We start from the raw sequence: 23,839 nt of genomic DNA on the forward strand, positions 1-23,839 counted from the left end.
TGCCATGTTTCAAGTGGAAAAGCTGGGGCTACCAGAACTTTCCAGAGTGATGTTTATCATTTCTACCATCAGCATGTGTGATGTAGCACTAAAAACAACACTTTTGATGTCACTTCTTAAGTAGAAAAGCTAGAAAGTATAAAAGAATATCATCATTGTGATAATTATGGTCCAAACCCTTAACCGGAGGTTTGCAACAACACTTCCTGTATGTTCCTCCTCCAAGCCCCCTTCGTAAGCTATGCAATTAAGATATAAGCACTAATATCAAATTAGATTATTAGGGGTTTGGTTCTGTTGGCAGAGCATGCAACTTCAAATTAGATTGGTTTGCATTCAACTCCTGCTTGTTTTTTTTTTCAGTCATGTTTTTCTCCTCTCTGCAATCATTTTCAGGTAGTTTCACTGTTTTTGTAAATATGATGCGCTCATTTTTTAACACATGTCCCAGGAAGATATTTGGTTAAGCATTTTGATTCAAAAGGGAATAGAGGTCTTCCCGTCCATGGTTTGCAACAATATTCTGAGTAGATCACTTAACCCATACCCCAACAAGTGGCATAATTTTGTCAAAATCCTGGGGGGGGAGGGGTCAACATTGGAGCCAATTTTCCCAAATCAACTAAAAATGACAGAGAAAACTGAAAAACGAGCCATATAGTAACAAAAAAGGTAAAGATGTACTAAAAAAAATGACCTGTATCAGTGGATGCTTGAATTATGCAGGCTTATCTTACTTTTGACAACATTTTTGGAGAAACTAAATTTCAGCTGGGAAGCGGGGGGGGGGTGTAAACTGAGGTCAGGAGGAAAACTGAGGTTTGTGACCTAGGGATCTGTAATATAATTTGTGATATAGGTATCTCTATAAACGCTATCTGGAATGGCCCACTTTCTTTCAGCTTTAATGGCCCAGCAAAGATTTCTTTGTGTTGTTCACAGTGAAAACGTTGTCAACATTTGGCCATTTCAAAGTTAATCTACCAGTTTAGTCCACTTTAAAAAAATTTTGTTTTTGACTATCCTTTGTCTAGATAGTCCAGAATTCTTGAAATATGCATGTGCTGCTTAAGGTTATTAGAAGTTTGTGACATCAAGGAATTTAACATGTTTCATTAGCATTTTGGGTGGGATAGGGTCTAAGAAAACGGAAGTGGGTTTCAAGAATTGTAAGAAGTTTATTTTCATTATATTTGACTTAGGGGAATTACTTTTATATGTAAATTCTTAGCTTTATCCAAAACATGGGTAAAATTTTGATGGGGTCATTTTTGATATTTCTGTGACATACTTCAAAGATCAGCAGGTCATCCACATATTAATACCTTTGGGGGAATCTTACCAAATCAATACTACATATAAGAGTAGTCATAACAGGGTTCCTTGAGGAATTCTATGCTAATTAGGAGGGGGGTTCAGAGAGAATATTTTGCATTTTATAGCTTGGGATCTATCTGAAAGAAAACATATAAAATTTACTAAGAGATGGTCTATTTCAAATTTATTAAGTGATAAATGAATTAGGTTGTTGTGATCAACCAATTCAAAGGCTTAAAAATATGAACATAGCACAAGGCCAAGCAGCAGTTCCTCAGATGATGGCAAAATCTAGCATCAAATCAGTAAAACTACGATTTAAAAAAAAAAACTTTTAAAAAATGTATTCTTCATGTGAAATATTATTACAAATAATAATCATCAAAATCTCTTGTTGTTGAGAAAGTACCTGTAAATTTGACAACTATGTTTTTGTCAAAGGACCCTTGAATTTTGACACCCATTGTTTCTCATCTGTTTTACATGTTCAGTGAATTTTCAATAGAGTTGCCTATATTTTGACAGGGCCTGTTGCTGTCTGTTCAAAATTTCAACAAGGTTACTGCAAGGTATTCTCAAAAGAAATGAATCTCATAATAGAAGCCAATATATACATTTGAATCTGACTGAAGGAACATTTTTAGTCTGTTTGGTATTCCACTACATCAGACAAGAATTTTCGACACTTAGAACATAGTTTCTTCAATATAATATTAGCTGCCATTTTAGCTTAATTTATCAAGAAAAATGTATAGCCAATGTGGCTGTATTTTAGAGACGATCATATTTATCTTGATGCATTGGTGCCGTGGCCAACTTTTTTTTGCAAAAAAAAATAACCAAGTGATGACACTTTGAACATTACATAGCTAAAAAATTGTTGCTAGCTCATTTTGTGTCAAAAACAGCAAACTGATTGAATTGAATATTCTTTTCTTATTTGGGTGTATTGGATATAGTGTCCACGTTTTGCATTGTCAAATTATAACAATGGCTTCAAGAGATGGTGTTCCAAGTCATAATTTAGCAGAGTTATCCAGTTTTGAAGGAAAATTTGACTGTTGTTCCAAAATTGCACTGTCAAATAATTTGTGCCTTTACCCTATTACTTCACAGTCTATCCAACATATATCAATAAAACCAATGCAAATAAATCAGCTGGTGATATTTTCCTATGTTTGTGGGATTACAGAAAACTAGTGCTTTACTGAAAACACAAAACAATATAGGAGTTTTGGTATGGTAAGAGTAAACCTTTTAAGGACACTTTTAACAATATAAAAGTAAAGTATTTTAGATGGTTAATTTATTTATTCGTTTTGTTTAATTTGGCATCGCTTCTGTGCAAGGAGCTCAGTTCAATGATTGACTGTCGTTTTGGATCTGAAAAGGATATTTCATGATTATTTTGTAGACAAATTCAAAGTGTCACTACAGACTAATTCTAATTGTATAATGAAAGTTACTGACATCACAGCTCCTGTAGGACTTTGAAAAGCATTATAGATTAGTTTGCTATTGTGAGGTTACGTATTTACTTTTGACTCCTAAATCAATATTCTTGTTTTTTATGCTTGGCTTTTGTGTTTTCAGTAAAGCTAGTTTTCTCTAATCCTAGAAATATAAAGAAATATCACCAGCTGATTTATTTACATTAGTTTTATTGATATATGTTAGATAGGCTGTGAAGTAATAATTTTTGTTCGTTTTAAGTTTCAACTTTGCTCTTTACTTCCCTCAGAAAAACTTTTTTTTAAAATTAATATCCAGTCTAAGGCAGAATTTGGCTTCAGATTTCTACGGGCAACCTTGCCCAGAGGCTATAACTTCAATCAGCCTTTTTGTAAAGTACATATTTACAAAAAAGCTGAGAATTCATAGGAAATTCATCATCAACAGCAAGTCTACAAGGGCTAAGGAGCATAGTTCATTCCTATCCTCTAAATAAGTTGGTCTCTTTGTCTACTATCTCAAACTCTGAATAGTATGCGCGTTATGAGCAATGGGTCTTGGCTCCTGATTCAACCCTAAATCAAAGGTATGAAGCTGAGTTGGCGAGTTTCTTCTTTAGCTAGTTATCCCCTGATTGCTTTTATTGATTACAAGAAAGCCACCTGTAAGGTCACCCAGCACCTAAAGCCTTAGCATGACCTATGGGACGTGAGTGCACTTTATCTGAAGTGTGATTCTTCTACTCTTATTACTTGCATAACTCTTCTCATGCAAATTATCAAAAGTCAGGCAGTTTTGAATAGAGATCTTATATGAATTCTCAAAAAAGAGTAAATCTGGTGTGCAATGCTCCACTTTTTTCCAATGATGATAACTGCTTCATACAGCAAGTTTTGTGCTGCTATTTGTAAATGCATTTGAATTACGGCTCTCTAAGTCCATCTAGACACTTCAGTTTCCAGCATTATCTTAATTAACCCTTCTCAGTAATAAGGATAAATCCTGTTGACACTGGTCAATGAAGATGGTGATTCTGCTCATCAGGTGTGTTCCAAACTGCATGCCATTATTTGCTGTACCAACCTCTTCCAGCTACTCACATAAAGGCTTCAGTACTAAAGGACAACAACATTCTGGCTGAAGGAGCTCCTTAGATTTAGGGGTGCAGCTTGGGTTTTGAATTTGGAGGGGGTATATAAAAAATGTGCCGACAAAATTGTCTAAAGTGCTGACAAATGCAGACTCCCTTGTTTTAGTGCTGGGATTGTAAATGATGTATAATCCCATCATGTCATTGTGTTGGGCTCTATCGGACATCGATATTGATATATCGCACTAAATATGGATATCAAATTCGAAACGTAAATATCAATATCGAAAACGATATTATTATTTTTTTTTATCTACCGGTGAACGTCCAGCAGAAATGATCTAGCATAGAAAATTGTTTCGCAAATGGCAGAGAAGAAGAATAATCTATTCAATATACTGACTCGTATAAGCTGATACACAGCATGCACAGCTGTATCCATAATATGACATAGCCCGTTCTGAAACTACGTTTAGTGAGGGTGGGCTGTCAACTGTTGCTGAGAACCTCCAAAAGGCTTGGATTGACAAAATACCTCCTAGCCTTATAGGCCTTTTTTGGTCACACTTGTCGAAATTGCCACGTACCTCAATCAGCGTTTCTAGAAACTGTATATTACCCCTGACGATGTTCTCCAAGTTTAGAGTAAAATAGCAAGAGACATAGATTGGGCCTCTCTGAAATCTGTATCAGTTGATGCAAGTGCCATGACAGTCCATGTGATTCAGCCTCTACAGAATCAAGCAAGTTTGTTTTGATCACAAAATGTAGTTTTAGTGATCAATGTCAGGCCAGCTTCGTCAGCAGCTGCATCTGTCACGGCTCTCAAGATTTCCAGTGGGAAGTCTTTAGTTCCAAGTAAAACTGATCCACTCAAGTCATGGAAGTCTTGTAATATGGATCTAAGAAACATCTATACAAGATTGTCATAAAATTAATATCCATGCCTGCCACCAAAATCCTTTCTGAGAGTGGATTTCAAGCCTGATTAGTTAATCAAATAGTTTGTGGTAACAAACTGTAAGTAAGGAGCAACTCGGCCAAATAGCAACAGAGGCTCTAAAAAATTGAATTTTTATAACAAAAGATACATCAAATAAATTGGCTTTTTATGCCGACTCAAGATATATTAGATCCATCAAGTCTCATGTACACATCTAAAGCTACAAGACTGGGAAAACTTGTATGATTTCTAGAAAGGGCGGGAATGCCCCTCTAAAAAGTCAATGCATCTTAATAAACGTCACACCATCAGATTCGGCATATCAGAGAACCATACCGTGAGGTTTTCTAGCTTCCGTCTGCAAAAATGTGAAATCTTGTAATTTTTGCCAGAAGAAAGATCACGGATGCTTGTTTATTTGTTTTTTTTTTTTCTTCTTTTTTTTGCCAGGGTGATCGTGTTGAACCAATGGTCATATAAGATCGTGAGAGGGCTCGTTCGAACGGAAATTACAGTTCTAGTTCCCCATTTCTTGACCGAAACGTTTTGGAGGGCAACTGGATTCCCCCCTCCTTCCCATGCTCCTTTTTCCCAAAGTCATCCGATCAAAATTTTGAGATAGCCATTTTGATCAGCATAGTTGAAAGTACCGTGCCTCTGGGGATGACACGACCCTGAAAGTCCCTGGAAAAAACTGTTTTAAGTTATGAAATTTGTCTAGTGTTTACATATAGTATTTGATATTGGGAAATAAACAGATATTTTGGGGGAGATTGAATTTGAGGTGGAGGGATTTTCCAAGAGAAGAATTCTCCGTGGTTAGGGAAGTTTCTGGGGCAGAACTTTCAAAGGGAGACTGTACACGGGGACAGGTAATTTACCAGAATTCTTATACATGATTCTTTTTATTTGATTTACTTTCTCTTTGACAAATTGTCTGGGGGATTTTCCGGGGCGGGGGGGGGAGGGGGTTTGCGGGAGAGATTCTCCATGGAGGAATTTCATGTGTTAGAAACTTTCCATTGAGTGGGAGGGGAGAATTTCCAGGAAAAAATTTCTGCAGAGGATGAATTTTTGGCATGATTTGAAAAATGATTAGAAATTAAAAGAAAAACAAGTCTTTTTTCAAACGAAAGTAGGCTTAAAAATAAAGTTCTTTTTGGGAAATTTTCAACAGGGATGGAATTTTTGGGGATGGGAGATTTTACGCGGAAGGACCTTCCAAGGAGAAATTTTCTTGGGAGGGATTGTCCATGGATCGAAAAGGCCGATTATCTGGCACTATTTTAAAAACAATTAGAAATTAAATAAATAAAATTTTTTCAACTAAAAGTAAGGATCAATATAGAAACTTAAAACAAACAGAAATTATCCCATATACGAGGGCAAATCCCCCTCCTCAATACTTCACTCTTTACGCTAATTTTAACTTTCAGAAGTTTTTTTGTATTTTATTAAAAATTTTGGGGGAGGGGGAAATTGTGCAAAATACTCTTTCATTACAGATTTTGTTATTGAATTTTGCCAAGACCTAAAGTGAATCTGAGCTAAAGAACTGATCAGAAATATCGAAATCAATATATCGATTATAGAATATTGAAAGTAAAAATATCGGTATATCGTTTAATCAAATTATCGCGCAACACGAGTCATTGTTGTTGATGTTCATTAGGAAAAGCGATGGGCCTATTGCAGTTTCTGTTGGTACCCCATTAACTACTATGCAGTGGCGGATTCAGGGGGAGGGGCGAGGCCCCCCCCCCTAACGTAGTCTAAAGTAGTGTAATTTACTTAATTAACGCAATATTGCGTTAATTAAACTTGATCCTAACGCAAGTCTATCAGATCAGCCTATTTTGCCCCCCCCTCCTAAAAAAAATCCTGGATCCGTCCCTGCTACTATGGCCTCATCAGACTAGATTGGCTGGCTGCTCATCTTAAATAACTGGACTTTCTGCTTGCAGCTGGGGAGTTTTGGGTCACTGTTAATTCAAAGTCACTGGTGACATTGGGGCTTAAAGTTGATGCAGTTGGGACTGTCTTCTCCCTTTCTACTTTCTAAACACTCCCTTGTTTTAGTGATGAGATTATAAATTGGTGTTTCATCCTGTCATGTCATTGTCATTGATCTACATTAGGAAAAGTAATGGGCCTAGTACAGTTTCATTTGGTACCCCACTAAGTACTATGGCCTCATCAAAGTAGATTATTTGGCTGCTCACCTTAAATAAGTGGACTTTTTGCTTGTAGTTGGTGAATTTTTGGTCACTATTGATCCAAAGTCAACACTGATGTTGGGAGTTAAAGTTTATACAGTTGGGACTTTCTGCTCCCTCTCTACTTTTTAGATGCTCTCTAGTTATAGTAATGGGATTGTAAATTGAATAGGTTGCTTTTAGGTTGTTAAGCCCAAGGTGCAAAGTACAGCGTTTGGTTTTGTTGCAATTGGAGCACCATTCTTCAATCCACTACTTTAGCCTATGTCATATAGCATATTTGGTGGATTTGTACCATCAAACAGTTTGGTATCATCAGCAAACAAATCGTCTTTTGAAAGCAGTACTTTCGTTACTGACACCCCTAGTCAAAATTGAGTTACGGACCCTACTAGAGTTATTTTTTACGAGTTTTCTAATGGTGTAGTTCGTTTGGTTGTACGATACTTCTCGTCAGAGTAAATCAAAAATTTAACTTTATCGTAAGTGCATGTTTTTCACTTTTGTGAAAGCGAAAATTGTCGCAACTGACCAGAGGATTAACCTCCGGTCAGTTACGACATCAAAAGAACAAAGTTTGTTCATCAAATGAACAAAGTGCTGGATTTTCAGCAGGCCTCTAAGACCTATTAATACGCTATTGGTGCACTTTCCAAAGTTAAGCAACTTCAGTTAAACAAGGCTACTCAAAAAAGGGTCAGTTACAAGCTGCTATTTTCTGACGAATCAGTCTCTGAAATAAACATTTCGTTGTAGGGTAAACTTAAGACAAGGAAAGACACTTCTTCCACAAAAGGGGTTGAGTCTATTGTTGTCCCAAAGCTGTTGGATTTCAAACCTGTTATTCATATTGAAAAAAAAGATGCGCAATCAGCCTAGAGGTTTATGTCTCCCCTAAATGTGGAGTACTTCAAGTGTGTTTTTACAAGTATGAATCAAGACAAAAACCACCCACCCACTGCAGTACAGAGAGCAATCCCAGAAGAAGAAGCTGCAACCCACCTCCCCCCATCAAAAAAATCTGAGAAAGGGGAAAGGCGGTCAGTAAAGACCCAATAAGTTACCTTGCTCTTTTTTTTTACCAAGTAGTCGAAATTTCTGAAGCTGTATTATAATCACTATGTATTAAATTCAGTTTAAACGACCAAAGTAGTACAAAAAGGTAGAAACGCCACGTTTGGGATCTAAAATAAGGCTTGCCTGCTCCTGGGAAAACCTTGATGATAAATTGCTGTAACAAAATGGAAATGGAACCCAAGCACTGTCTGCACTTTTGTCGTTACTACTTTAGCAGCAAAAAAAGCGGGCTACAATGTTGTGTCCGTTTTTTGTTCTACCTTTTCACCTAGTAAATCTTATCCAACAGGACCAAAATTCTACCAAGAGGTTTCCCTGACTAGCGACTTTAAATTGGCGTTTTATTCGTTCTTCTATCTACAATACGTTCACCTCCACAAAAGCTGATTTCTTTCAATTGTGTTTTTTTTTTCGGAATTTTAAAAAGTGCGGTTACGACATTCTTGCTTTCAGAAGGCGAAATGAGTATTATTATCCATATGATTGAAAATGTCATTTATGTACATTAGGAAAAGTTTTGGGCCTAGTACAATTTCTGTTGGTTCCCTACTAAATACTATGGCCTCATCAGAGTAGATTGACTAGCTGCTCATCTTAAATAAGTAGCCTTTCTGCTTGTAACTGGTGAGGTAGCTGATTAACCAGTCTATCTTAGCTGAATTGATGTCAACAACAGATAAATTAGGGTGAAATAAACTCTGAAATACTTAGTAAACAGCATTGATTAAGTTCAGCAGTGTCAAGCCTCTCATAGAAACTATCTGTCTTGGCTTTGCTCTAATTAGCCATGGCTTGGCTCTCAAGTCTTCCACCAAGTTGATCAAATTCAGTATTTTCTCTTTTCCCATCTGGGTTCTATTATATAAGTAATCTTAATGACAGCCAAACCATACCCTTAACCTATATGTAATCAGATATGGATATTAGTCAGATTAGCAGTTACCATGGGATTTTCAGTTCTGTATGCCCTTTGAATTTTAAACAATGCAGTGTATAAGCAAAATTACATCTCATCAGTTGATGTGTAAGCTTTTCTTAGTGGTGTCATTTCATTCTGAACTGAGGGGGAGAGGGAGTGCATCTGAACAACTTTTTCAGGCACCCTGAAGTGGCCAGCCTATAGAGCCGGCTAAGATAAATATTTTGGTAAATTTAGACATGTTTTGATTTATTTTTAAGCTAAAACATGAATAGCTGACTAAAGATCTCAGCAACTGAAACGTTGATTAATGCCCTATGCGCCAAGAATGACTCTTGGAGATCTTTATCTTTCTTTTTTTTAATATCAATATATTTATGATTTTGATTGGTTGGTGAGAGTTTGTGCGGATGAATGTTTTATGGGTATCACACGCTTGGCATGGTTCCTTCGTCTCGCGATGAATCATAGAAGTAGATTTCTCTAGGATTAGGTTAGGATTTGTGCAATTTCTTTGTAATGGTTCTTTGTTTACATTTTTTGCCATGGCCCTTGGGCTTTTATCGCAAATAATTTCTATTCTATACTACTCAATGTGACTTTCAACTCTCTTTCCGAAAATAATAATCACTGTTGTTTTAAGTTCCACGTTGAGCCCTAAAAGAGGCTTCATAGTGCAGGGTGACTCAGGGTTCCTCATATTTTTGAAGGCATAGAACTAGCTATAGAGCTATGATAAATCATCAAGTTTTAGCTTTCAATTGTCAGTTCAAATATTCAAATACTTACAAAATTCTATACACTTGTTTAAAAATTGGATATTGATTCATCTTATTGTTTTGACTAAATTTGTAAATTTAATATCCAGTCAATTTTGTCAAACAAGTGTAATTTGTTTCAGTTTCAGTAAGCCGTATTTGTTTTTTGTTCCATTTTTTTTTTTAATGTTTTCTTTTAATTTTTTTCAGTTTTATTGTGGTAAATTTATGGTATTTACTTTAAAAGAAAAAAAAAGCAATATACTATTTGATTCCCTGTTCAATGCTCTTTCCAAATGTAATTATCCATACTCTTTTAATTGAACCCTAGCCATACCTCCCCTCCCTCTGAAGGGGGACTGATATCATCCTAGGCTATATAAAAAAATTTTCTAATATTGTGAGGTTGCATTATTATTATCTTTTTCACTTAGCATTTGGTTCATAATGCCAAATAAAGCCTATTTAAAAAAAAATAAAATAAAGCCTATTCAAAATCACCAAGTGTGAATATAGCCTAGGGTTATATCTGGCTTGGATACAGTTAGAACAGTGGTGACTATTATATTTGAAAAGAGAATTGAATGAGTAATCAAATAGAAGGTCACTTTTTATCTGATTTCTGCCCTAAACAGTAAATTTACTTTTGTAGCTCAAAAGAAGTGTGTAATTTTGCGCATTTTAGAAAGGTATATTGAACTTAGAAATCATTATTTTATTTGTTTTTGAATTCCGTTGTTTGAAAGCAGTTTAGAGGCTAATTGGAACCAAGGCAGATCTAGGGTAAAATGTGACAAGGGTACCAATAATTGACATAATTGACAAGTTTCTTTTAAAAAAGAGAGAAAAAATGAGGGCACCAGTAAAATCTTGGGGGCCACGCCCCCCTTGAATTTGAATCATTTTGTTTCAGTTTTATCAAACACTGGTAATTTGTAATTGTGATAGCAATTTGTAATTTGCAAATTCCGTTTTTAACCCTCTAAAGTTTTTTTCTAAAGTTTTTTTTCTTCTTCACTTTCTCTCTTTTTTTCTAGTATAACTAGGAAAGAGAAATATACTGTTTGACTAAAAATTCAAAACTAAGTTAATGTTAGACAATCATCTACACAAACGCATGGATTTGTTATGATCAACTACCCTAAATAGTAACGAAGACCACACTTCCTTTCCATCATAAACAATAAGTAGAACAACAGGGAAATTTCCACTGTCTTGTATAAAAATTTCCCTGTTGATCTACTTCTTGTTTATCAACTACCCTAAGCATCTGAATTTAATATTTACAATATAAATATTTTTCGAAGACCACACTGCCTTTCTGTAATGTGTAAATAACAGTTCAATAGGAATAAATCCTTTTATTTGACTGAAACAAAAAAAAATCTCTGGATATTCTTGTCACATATTTAATATTGCCATTTAATATTGTTAATTTTGCCATTTTTCTATATTGCCTGTAATCCAAGAAGCAGAGTTCAAGGAGTTCAAGATAGCACAAAGAAAAGGAAAAACCAAGATGGAATCGTTGAAGCTAAATCAAGAGCTTCATCATATCAATTGTAAGAAATACATGTATTTGGAACAGGTAACTGTCGAATGTCAGCAGAGTATTGATGTTTGATTTGGAAGGTATGCTTTTATCTGGGCTACCAAAAATTATAAGGAGTCATGAGTCACCGAATGGTTTGGAAGCCCATCAAAGGTTGAAAATTAAAGTTGCAGCAATAGCAATTTTTATTTGGAAAGGACATTAGCAATTATTGGTTACTAGATTTTGGGCTCTCATGGTAACTCAAGAATCATGAATAAAGAATTCAAAATGTTTAGTGGAAGTTTAGACGGCTGTCATTTTGTTACTAATAGGATTTTGTGGCAATGTGATGATGTGTTTGGCAATGTTGTACATTATGTGAAAAACTGTGAGTTTTTATCTGAACAAATATTATAAAAACTTTTTGGTGTATTGAATGATTATATTTTAGTTCTTATGAACATAGGTGAAACCAGAAATCCTTTAGCAAGCCTTTGTTAAGTATTTGAACAACTGCCGCCCAGGGGACTGTTATGGCACAACACATGCGATTATGTCTCACTCCAAGAAACTATTTGTTCGGTTCCACATTTTTTCGTCTGCTGTAGAAATAGATTTCATCTTCACAACGTAATGATAAAATGGATACACTGAATATTGCCTCTCATGGATTGATTTGTTTGCAAAGTTTCTCTTTATTACATGTTTCAACCCGTTATGGTTTCCTATGGCTATAGATAAACTGTTAAACAGTCAGTTTAAAGATGTGAAAACTCACCCAAAGCAATTTCTGGAACAAGACTAAAAGCTCATGTACCGTTTCTTCTTGCAGCAAATAATGAGTAAAGCCTCATCTTGATTAACATCATTCACCCTTCCCTCAGTAGCGCCAGCTGCGACTGGACAGCCAATCATAGCCTTGAAAATTTTCGAAGGCTGTCCTATCATATTGGCTGTCCAATCATAGCCGACTATCCAAAAATAATCCACATACAAAAAATGCTGCTACCAGGGTGAATGATGGCAATCAAGACATGGCTTAAGACATTGGACCTAACTCAAACTCCCAGAAGATCCAACTTAAACCCTAACTAACAACACTTACGATTTTCAATTCAGATTTTATAAACCACTAAAGACAACAAGAATATAGCCATTCCTTCTAGGTGGTTGAATCAATGAGGGATACCCAGGGTCGTATATTTAGCTGATTCTTCGACTTCACTGAATTTCTCCATCTCTCCTTGCAGACCGACCGACGAGAATAAGTTTAATAGCTTCTTTCCTCTCAGTAGAAACTGGATGTGGTGCAGACTAGAAAGACACAACAATGAGCCTAAATCTTATTTTCTACCCGGTTTGTTGTGCAGCCAACATCCCCTTCCCATAAATGTCCTGATGACAAGAATTTAGGGAGTTCTCTTTTCCTGCCCTCTACATAGATTTAATCAGGATCAGACTCTCAAAAGGTTCACTTTAGATATTAGCTTTTCTCTTCCCACTAAGTTTGGTTGAAATCTGAGGATCCACTCTGGAACGTGACTTGATAGCCCGAACTAAAAAGTCTGATTTGGTTCCAAGACTCCGGAAAGGCATACCCAGGACATTAAGTGCTGTTCGTGACAAAGACTGGTAAAGATCTGACAATTGCTTTTGGTGTGGTATTTTCTAATGACTAGAATTTAGGGACCTTTTCTTCCATATAGAGGTTGGATTGGTACTAGACTCATGAAATGCACAGCTAGAATGCTATGTTCTGCCTCGTGGGAGGTTTATTAGGGATTTAACAGCATGTTGTGGTTAAACTATGTTGACAAGAGTTTAACAAACCCCTCTCCATTTTGAAATCCCCTCCCTCACTGACTTTGATTAAATCCATACTCTAAAATTGAGTAATGTGGAAATTCTGTCACTTTCCAACATGCTTTTCAGACTAGTAACCTATGTCGTGATTACAAGAATTTGGCCCCTCCCACCGTATTGTCTATAGAGGTTGAATTGGTTCTGGACCTCGAAAAGGCACAGATAGAACAGTATTTATTAAATAAATTTTACTGAGATGTGACAACCCGCTCTGGTAGGTCAAATAATTCTAGTGGCAAGAATTTAGGGTCTACTCACTTTTTTTTTTTTTTTTTAAATTCTTGTATTTGTTGAGATTATAGATTTTTTTTTTGTATATTTTGTAGATTAATGTTGACTAAGAAAAGTTTTTTTTTGCCAATAGTTCCAAGAAACAAATTCGAAAGTAAATACGAAAAAGACGCCCTAAAATAGAAGCACAACTTTTGATATTATTTAAATGGTCACAGCTAGAATGAAAATAAATATTATCTTTCCACAAAAAATTCAACCTGAATTATGTCCTGATATCTTCTATTACATTTATTTCTGTTCGAGATTTTTGCCAACAATTATTAGCAACAATTTTCTGCGGGTTTGTTCAAACAACTAGATTTAATTTTAACTGCCCTTGGAATTTCAGGAACTAGTTCCTACTCTTCCTGTAACCTCACGATTCCATTTTATTTTTAGTTCGTTGAAGGTGATAAAAGTTCTGATTGGCGCAAACCCCTTTCTGACAAGTTGGATGACATATACGAGTTTAATAGCAGTTGTAAGTTTTTTTTTTGTTTTTTTTTTGCTGAATCAAGTGTTATTTCCTTGGTTGATTTAGATTTATCCCATAAGTGCTGTGTGTCAATACTTACAGATGGAAACAATTGGGCGACAGTTTAATTTTATGTACTTTGAAACAGAATGTGTTTGTGTAAGAAGAATTCCTCTTCTCTCTCCAGATTATCTCTCCACCTCCACCAAAGAACAGCTTCCAGAAAAACAGGTTTGGGTTGGCAAAATTTTGCAAATATCAATGAGTTTTTTTGGAAGGTTCTGTCTACAATTTTAAATGGAAGAAGATTCAGTGCACAGATATTTTTAACCAATAAAGGAAAATTATTCACTGTCTTGTGTTTCAGTTGCTTGTCTATATAGCAGTAGTCCGTGGGCTTGACTTCAACTGATCATAATTTTTTCCAGCAAATTATGTTGCGATATTTCATTTTATTGTAGTAATTTTTATTCGTAATAAAAACAAGACAACTGTAGCTGTGCTTTTCTGAAGCCCATATAACATTGTCTTGTTTTACCTTTTTTCTATATTTTAGCGCCCAAAAGTTTAATTGGTCATCAGCTTTTAAATTTGATCAACTTGGTCAACTTAGAAATTGATCATATTGGTGGAAGTAATGAAAGACTTGTGAGCCATGGCTAATTAGAGTAAAGCCAAGACAGATAGTCTCTGTGGAAGGCCAAGATAGCACAACTTTTTTCAGAATTGTATAAAATTGATTCTTTTCACTTCCTGATGATCACGTCTATCATTCATACTAGGGCAGAACTAAGGTGGATGGGTATACAGTAAAGGTAATTCGAAGAGTCTATCAGTTTTTTGAGCCATTCGAAGGTGATTGGAGACTGAAAAATGATCAAAGATTTATGAACGACCATGCCCACAGATGGTATATTTCCTTAAACAAAAAGAAAAAAAAATCGTAGAAAGTAAAATAGAGAATCGATATCAAAACGGAGAAAATTTTTCAGCCAGTGCATTTTAAAATGCTTCCTGGGCAGCATTGATAGAACAGCGTATAGAATGGGATTGAGGCAGTCCCCTTGATAAAAAGTGTGGTCTCTTTTCGTCTCAAATTTTGACCTAACCCTTTACATGCTTTTGAAAACTAAAACGTTTTAAATTTATCTTACGTTAAAGTTTAAGATTCGTTTTTCTTTTCCACTTCAATTTGGCTGAAATACCCGAAGCTGCTTAATTATCCCCCTAAAGCTGTTTAAAGTACCCAAAGCTGCTTAATTAAGGACCGATGAAAGATAAAATCATATATAATTCATTCAAGTATTCTTGGAAATATCGTTTTAAGATCAATTTTGATGCTGAATGGGTAAAGATTAGGTTTAAAGTTTGATATGGGAATGTTTTGCTTGCTCAGTCACGTAAATAGACGTGGGTGGTTAGAAGAGATGACGAAAGAAAAAATAACTTTTCGGGCAAGGACCTCTGCAAAACTGTTTTCACTCCTAGGGATATTTAAAGACTAACTTTCCAAATGGGGTCAACAAATATGATTGAAGAAAAACGCAGAAAAAGAAAAAAAGATGAGGCAAGTTCAATCCGTAAATAACGACCTTTGAGGTTAGCTGCCAAAATGGCAGGATTAGCAATAAGAAACTCTTTTTAGTTATTTTTCTTTCATTTCAATGAATCGCCTTGTTTTACCTCATTTTATTTATCAATCCTGGTTGAACTTCGCTGGGGTAAGGATGCCAGGACTGTTTTGAAAAAAAAATTGTATTTTAATTTTATTGGTCGCATTTTGTGGTTAGTCTTTCTTCTTTTATATATTTTTCTTTTTGCTTATAACGACCCTCGGACATAGGGCCGAAATATTCATTCAAATTATCTTAACTGTCTTATGAAAAGAATTCCCAATTGTTCTTCTTGTTTTTGATTTTCGCAAGTTCAAACCTATATTGGACTAGGCCCATGGGGAGACGAGCTAAAAAAACAAGGCCTAGACAAAGATAAAATAAGAATTGCACGTTTTCTAGTGCCTTGTTTTCAGGCACTGGAAAACAAGAATTCTTTGCTTGCTTAAATTCTATTTTTCCTTCCTCAGCTTTCGTTTTTGTCTTCTGTGCCTAGCCATTGTTATCTTTGAACTCGTTGACGACGTGATTAAGTCTAATTGCAACATTGACGACAAATACCAGAATCTGTAGAGGTGAATGTGAAGCTACCGTGTCTTTCCAGGTTATAGCATGTCTGCAGTGTCTCAGGAAGGTCTAGGGGTATGCAAATGGAACTTTCAGGTAGGGGGGGAATTGGTCAGAGGACTTTAAATTTTTTACCGGGGGAGGGGGAAACAGTTTATGCTTCAGATCCACTTAAACGCTTCAGCACCAGAAGCCCCTGTGGGAATTAGTATATACTCAAGTCCAGGTTGTGAGGTAAATGAAAAGACCCTCTGTGGCACTAGCCTATAAAAAAAAAGTACCGTGCAACTGCAATATCTAGGTTTGAGGTGTAACTTTTAAGCTTTCAGGGAACGGTAAGGGGGGGAGTACAGATCAAGTTTTTACTTATTGGTAAGGGGGGCTAAAAGAATTGTCCTGCAAACTACATTAACGTTCTTACACTATAGGGTTTTAAGTAGCTAGGTAAATACAACGACGCTGTGTGTTGTCAAGTGATCAGAATAGAATATTTGCAATATCCTGAAATTGGCGTTTGAGATCAAGTTTACTTGGGAGACAGTGCAGGGGGGAAGCCTCTAAAAATTTTGTTCTCCATTTTGTTTAAAATTTTGGCCCAATGAATACCCATGAGACGACGATCTATTCCCGAAGAAGTAACATTGTAAACCAAAGGAACCTTGTATTCCCAGGTTATGAAAATAAACTGTATTTTCTCAGAAACGGTTTGAGCACCGAGTTAAAAATTTGAGTGGTTGATGGCGGGCCAAGTAAACCTCAACCTTTGACTTGGGAGAAGGGACATGTAAATCGCAAAAAAAAACTTAACTAGGTTATCGAAATGACTCATCTGCAACATCTTGGGAACTACTTCTTGGGATCGAGGTAAAACTCTCAGAATGGTGGAGGGGGAAGGGAGGTAAGGGGAATTCGTATTTTGTGTTTTTAGGAAGACGTGTGGGGGGGGGGCAACAAATATGTGATATGGCACTGCTAGCTCGTGTGATACTTGATCTATTCATGGTGAAACAGTGAGGTTAATCAAGAGACAGTATATTCACAAAGGCCATCAAAATAGCTTATCTGTAGTATCTGAAGAATAACGTGTCAGCCATTTGGACCGGTATTTGACTTGTTTTGTCACCTTACATATGTACAATAATTTTTGAAATAAATAGAACTTATTTGAAATTTAGAGAATGTTCTTCTTTTTCTTGGGGACAATAGCATCCCAATTAATTCGCTTTTATTTCAACAGATAACAAGCTTATGGCTGAGAATGACCTGGAAGGCGGTGATGATGTTGACGAAGGAGAGAACATGTCAGATAGTGTAAGAGCTGTTTTTTCCTAATATTTCATCAGAACGGCCATGATTCACTTCGGTCTTTCATAATTATGTTCCGTTAAGTATAAATGTGCTTTTTTCATTTAGAACATTTTATAAGAAGAAACATATACTAGAAAGGATCCTTTAAAACTGAATATGATTAATCATGAGTTTTAAGAATGTCTTCTTATCGAAGAAGCCCCTTCAATCAGTAATTTAACGTGTATTGCCTATTTTGTCAGTGATTAATTAAACAAAGAAGTTTTATTCACAGATGAAGAGCAGTTGTTTTTTTATTCCCCCTGAGGCCGCTATGAATTTTCGTGTGATATCTCTAATAATCACAAGCCAAGAAGTCGTTTGCCAAAACTTCACGAAAGCACCATCTAGCAATTTTAGATAAATAATAGCTGAATAATGTTCAGTTTTAAATAACTGAACAATGAATGAAGAAAAGCAATTACTGGGGTCATTTTATTCGAATATAATGGGATATAGTAGAATAACTACTAAAATGGGATATAATAAGGTATTGAGATTGATAATAGAACAACGAAATACGAGTATCTACGTCATTTACGACGAAGTCAAGACCGATAAGTTTCATCAGTGACTTAGATGCTTGTTTATGACTTGAATCCCTTTGTCGTTTTCTGAAATCACAATATTTGGGGTTTTATATTAGGAATGTTTAAGTAAAGAGTGAATTGTATTCTGGTAAACTTGAAAGAGCGGCAGCCTTTTTGTTGAGTTGTTTAAGCCGATTTTAATGTTTAATTTTCACTTGCATCTTAAAGAAGCTTTTTAATCAAGTTGTGTTCGATTTTTGTTTATTTCATAATAAACAGGTTTTCAGAAAAATAAGTATTTAATGGAAAAGTATTTAAGCAGGTTTTGAGGAAAATAAGTATTTAACGGAAAGGTATTTAAGCAGGTTTTCAGGAAAAATAAGTATTTAACGGAAAGGTATTTAAACAGGTTTTCAGGTAAATAAGTGTCTAACGGAAAAGTATTTAAAGAGGTTTTCGGGAAAATAAGTATTTCACGTTAGTTTAATAAAAATAGCAATAATTGAAAATTTAATTATTTTTAATAATTAAAAATAATAAACCGTATTTTTATTGTATACATTATTATCATAACTCCATTTTTTCTAGATAAATTTCCATTGACAAGAGTTGCCCTTTACTTTTTGCTCGTGTATTTGTTAATTCCAGTACATAGTTGATACTGGCAGGTACATATGCATGAACTGATGTCAGTGTAAGCTCCAAATTGGAAAGAGCTATAACCAAAATTTATAACTATTTAAGGGGGCCTTGAAGTTTTGGGACCCCTTACCTCCCTGAATATGCCTGAAAAGTGTGTTTTGCTTTTTATTTTAAATACAACTTGACTATGCCACCCCAAATTTCACCTTGAAGAGAAAGTCTATAAGGGAGGGAAACAAACGTCCTTACATCAACAATAGATTCCTCCAATTCCACCCCAGATTGTTTGTTCTCTTGATTTATAAAATGACATTTTTTGGAGTGTATCTTCATTGAAAAATGGCTATTTTGGTATTTTGATTGAAAAAATTGAAATAGACATCATCAATAGACAGTAATACAACATCAGTGTAGTATTAACAGAGTAACGACAGCTTCAATTGTAGCTTCAAAGTACCAAGGACATCAAACTAAGGTTTTTTTCCGTCCCTGGGCCTATTTTAGGTCTATCTATACCTTAAAACCGTGATTATCCAAGTTCTTTCTTCTGGTTGTTCTAAATTATTAAGTTTTTAGGTCATTATCATATTTCCGTCAGGTTTTTGGCGTTAAACCGTGAAAATAAACAAGAAAAACTTGTTCGTCCGTGTTGAAACGTGAAAATAAATTAGAAAAATATATTCCTGGACCTTTAAAGGAGAGCTGCACTTTCTTAGACTGACGCTACGTGTTTTTAACTTTTTTTTGCTGATTTCTTACTTCTGTTTTTTTGTTTTTTTTTGTGCCTGCTACTGTTATAAACTGTAAACGCGTATGAAGGTCTTTTTGATTAAAAATCTAGACTTTTCCCGACTTTCGAAAATCGATGTGGTTGTGTAAATATCTCCTTAACCGACTGAACTCTCAGCTGCCATTCTTGGAGACATCTGACAGTTTATAAGTGGCCACGGAATTCCTGTGCTGTTTAAAATCACTTTTCCATGAATAGACATCGCGGTGGCGGAGTGGACCTGGCATTTTTACGATAAATCACATTAGTCCAGTTTTTGGCAAGAAAAAAATTACTGTTATAATTTATTGCGCCCCCGGCATTGTGCGCCCCTAGGCTCAGGTCTAGTGGGCCTATTGGTAAATCTGAGCCCACTGGGAATTCCTAAAAACTTTGTATAAGGCAAAGATCAAGCAGAATACGGTAAATTATCGCTTCTTAGCTGGCCAGTTGCAGCTTTTTAAAATTCAAAATTTTCGGATGATTAATTAAAACAAAAATGAAGAAAAGTTTGTTCGTGAAAAACTCATTGCCCCTCTAAAGAAACCTAAAAACCAGGTATAAAGCAAATATCTACAGTAAATCACCCCCCTTTATCGGGTCAGCTGCAGCTTTCTAAAATTCAAATTTTTCGGATCATTAATTAAAAAAATGAAGAAGAGTTTGTTCCTGAAACACTCATTGCCCCTCTGGAGAAACCTAAAAACCAGGTATAAAACAAAGGTCTACAGTAAATCACCCCCTCCCCCCCTTTAGCTGGTCAGCTGCAGCTTTCTAAAATTCAAATTTTTCGGATGTTTAATTAAAACAGATATGACGAAAAGTCAGTTCCTGAAAAACTCATTGCCCCCCTGGAGAAACCTAAACACCAGGTATAAAGCAAAGATCTACTGTAAATCATCCCCATTTAGCTGGTCAGCTGCAGCTTTATAAAATTCAAATTTTTCGGATGATTAATTAAAACAGAAATGAAGAAAAGTCTGTTCCTGAAAAACTCATTGCCCCCCTGGAGAAACCTAAAAACCAGGCATAAAGCAAAGATCTACTGTAAATCATCCTGTAAATCTGTAAATCTACTGTAAATGCATTTTTAGTGTAACCATTTATATTGTCGACTCCAAAGTCCGAATTCGGCCCTTTGTGGGCTTGTGATAGCGATTTTTTTGAAATAAATATCTTATCTTATCCCCATTTAGCTGGTCAGCTGCAGCTTTCTAAAATTGAAAATTTTCGGATGATTAATTAAAACAGAAATGAAGAAAAGTCAGTTCCTGAAAAACCCATTGCCCCCCTGGAGAAACCTTTAAAAATTAGCTCCCCCTGATTCAAGCAACTTATGTCTTACTATTATTCAGTAAATAGAAGGGGTATCCACGGGAGGGGTTTTACGAGGAGCTTGGCTCTTTTGTGAGCTAGCTTAGGTGGTACAGGTTTTTTCAAGCATAGTCAAGCAAAGGGGGTATACTCTGACAATATTTGGCTGTCTTCTCTTTCCTTTTTGTGTGTGTAAAGAGTCTCACTATTTACCATTGCTCCTCAAGTCACTAACTTTATAGCGCATCCAGACTATCCGCTTTCTGGAAAAATGGGATGCAAATCCGGAAAAAGGAATAGCCCTCCAGATTTGATAGAGTTCGAGACATTTTCACTACATGTGGCAATCCGTTCCGCAGAGTGTACTTTGACTTAGAGAATATTTTGACGTCAGAAGTTGAGAACGATGAGAAGATTGTTTCTGATATTACTAGCGCAGCCTCAAAAGGAAAAGAGGTGGTTGAGGACTTTCTGTGCAACAGGAAAGAAGATGTGAAGAAGGTTGCACTCCAAATTTTCCCTTCAGAGAGTAAAACTTAGAAAGTGAAGGTTGTCCCTAGAACCGATATCCTGACCTCTGAATTAACAGCCTTGATGAGAATCATTACTGGTCAGTTGAGCTACAGCGAAGAAAAGGAGAAAGCAGTTGCAAAGATCCTCACAAAAGAGATTCTTCCTTTCTCTCCATCCATTTTTGAACATCTTCCGCAACAATCAACCAAGACATCCTCTGGATGGACAATGAGGACGGGGAACAAAGCTGTGCTGTTGAACTGGCTACGAAAAAAAGGAGGACTTGCAGCTCGGCCGGCGACTTTGAAATCCAAAGAAACAACATCAGCTACAGTACGCATCATTGATCTAATGTCCAAGATTAGGTCATATCGGCCTGCCAGGTTTGAAACAGTCAAATCCTTCGCGGAAAGATTGCTTCTATCGTTGCTGAATGGTCTTCCAGTGAGTATTCCTGAAGTCCACATTGTCACAGATCGGTACGACTGGCTGTTTGGGAAGGTCACGGACACCGGAGAGTCGATCTCCTTGAAATCAGCATGCAGACTCCAACGAGGGAAAGGGAAAAACCTCGAAATTTCCGCTCATAGCACAATTGAAGAATGGGATGCCGTACTTGCAAGCTCAGCGTCTAAAAGCCGGCTCCTAGAAATTTTTTATGAAAGCTAGGAGCAGATGGGTGCTGGGAGCTTCCGAACGAACTCAACCTTTTTCTCTCAGGTGGGTTCAAGGAGAGATTCAAAGTGTCTCTGGTCAAGCGTGGCGGCTAGTCCAACTTTAGCAGAACACTGTGATTACGAGGAATGCTTGTCCTCCAGCCACGAAGAGGCTGACCAACGCCTTATGACACATGCCAAGTACGCTAGCCGTTACGCTTGTAGCATCGTTGTGCATACCGATGACACAGACGTGCCAGTAACCTTTGTTTATGTTTTTAAAGAGTCTCAAGCTGAGGGACTGGACGAACTTTTTTTGAAGTTCCCGACTTACATTATCCCAGTATACGAGCTGGTGGGTGGAGTCCACTTGTCCAAAGAGGAGCAGATTATGTTACCGTTCGTGCACTGTCTGTCAGGGTGTGACACAACGAACTTTTTCTTCGGCGTCAGGAAAGCTTCTTTCTTAAACACCGCGGCGTCTCCAACTTTTGCCTCAAAAATGGTGTCTGTGACGGAGCGGATCAAGGATGCAGAAGGGAAGCTTTCAGTCGACACGTTTAGAGAAGTCTCCAACCTATCAAAATCCCTGGTCATTGAAATGTACGGTAAATAGGCCGGATTCAATTCACTGGCCGGTGTAAGGGCTTACATTTGGTGCCAGAAACAAGATGTGAGAAGACGGCCACCTTCTGACGACACCTTCGAGCCATGCATACGAAGAGCCATATTCACTACATGGATAATCTTGTCGTCAGTACAGGCTCGGCAGAGCATTCCAGATCCACTCCTCCATGGATGGAAGATGGCTGAAGGGGGAGTGGATGCGGTCATCTCAAGCTGTAAAGTAGCAGCAAGCCTGGAAGCTTACTGCAGATGCAAAAGTGGAAGATGTAGGAAAGACTATTGCTGTTCAAAAATGAAAGGATGCTGCAGCTTATGCTCCTGCCGTGGAACGAGGAGGGCATGCAGCGAGTCTGACCTTGCTCCGTCTGAGTTCTCGGAAGAAGAAAATGAGGAATATTTTTGGAAGTTTTATTTGATACCTTTTACTTTTAATTACAACAGGTCCCTAATCAGTTAATATTACCCAATTTTACGGGCCGGTCGAGTAATACAACTCCAGTGTGCCACCTGAATCCATCTGTGAAGCAGAATTCTTTCATTTAGTAAATAGCTCAGTCGTATCAGTGGCATATCAGGTCTCAAAAAGGTGATTACACACCCCTTAGTACACCAGAAAACATATTCGTCCATTCTTAAAAAACGCTTTTTTTAGTTAACATTTTTTTTAACCTGTTTTTATTTTTAAGTAAAAGTTAAAAATTTTAAACAGTTAGAAAGTTTGAAGTATTCCTGCCCTTTGAAGAAAAAAAAACTAAGTCCCTTTTCACGATACGCGTAGTGATTATTTCAGTGACACTACAAAAAAAATTCGCAGACCTTTTAAAAATAATAATAGTTTATATTTTTTTTTTTTTAGCTCAAATTGTACGGAACTGAATAAACTTTATTTTCTAATATGAAAATAAAGTGTGTTACCTTGAAGAAATTTCGAGTTTTTAGTCTTTTTTGAGATATTAGTCAAATTTTACAGTACTTATTTTGAGACTGCGGTAAATAGAGAAAAAAAATGTGTTTTTTTTTTCAATTTAAAAATCATATTCTTTTAGATCTAGATCTATCCTTTCGATTCATATAACATTACGCCGGATTCCTAAACCCAATAACTCGCAACAAATCCTGAATCGTCACACTTAGTTATAGGCTAAATTTGGCGTTTTTGGCCTATATCTCAGAAACGCCCCAACGGAGAACATGCGCCCTACAATATTCGTTTTCAGCGTGGTCGACTACTTTAGGATCCGCCCTCAGCATTTTTGTACCTTCCGGCATGGGTGGGTGCACGATACAGAATCTGGCGCTCTGACTATAATGTTTGTCAAAACACCTTTCTTCATTTTTCGTTTT

At 36.4% G+C, this 23,839-nt stretch overlaps 1 protein-coding gene and 1 pseudogene across 1 annotated transcript in view; both read left to right on the forward strand.

Moving 5' to 3' along the window:
* LOC148947863 (uncharacterized) overlaps positions 1-23,839 on the forward strand; it is a 57,485-nt gene that overhangs the window by 20,008 nt on the left and 13,638 nt on the right. Inside the window, exons 3-4 of the mRNA XM_089096026.1 lie at positions 13,842-13,923; positions 17,335-17,408. Coding sequence (XP_088952152.1) covers positions 13,842-13,923; positions 17,335-17,408 — 156 coding nt within the window. The remainder of the gene's footprint in view (positions 1-13,841; positions 13,924-17,334; positions 17,409-23,839) is intronic.
* On the forward strand, positions 21,564-22,952 carry LOC148947864 (uncharacterized; annotated as a pseudogene).

This window comes from Artemia sp. Qi Xiang Cuo, chromosome 10, assembly GCF_049724085.1.
Source record: "Artemia sp. Qi Xiang Cuo chromosome 10, ASM4972408v1, whole genome shotgun sequence".
Lineage (NCBI taxonomy): Eukaryota > Metazoa > Arthropoda > Branchiopoda > Anostraca > Artemiidae > Artemia > Artemia sp. Qi Xiang Cuo.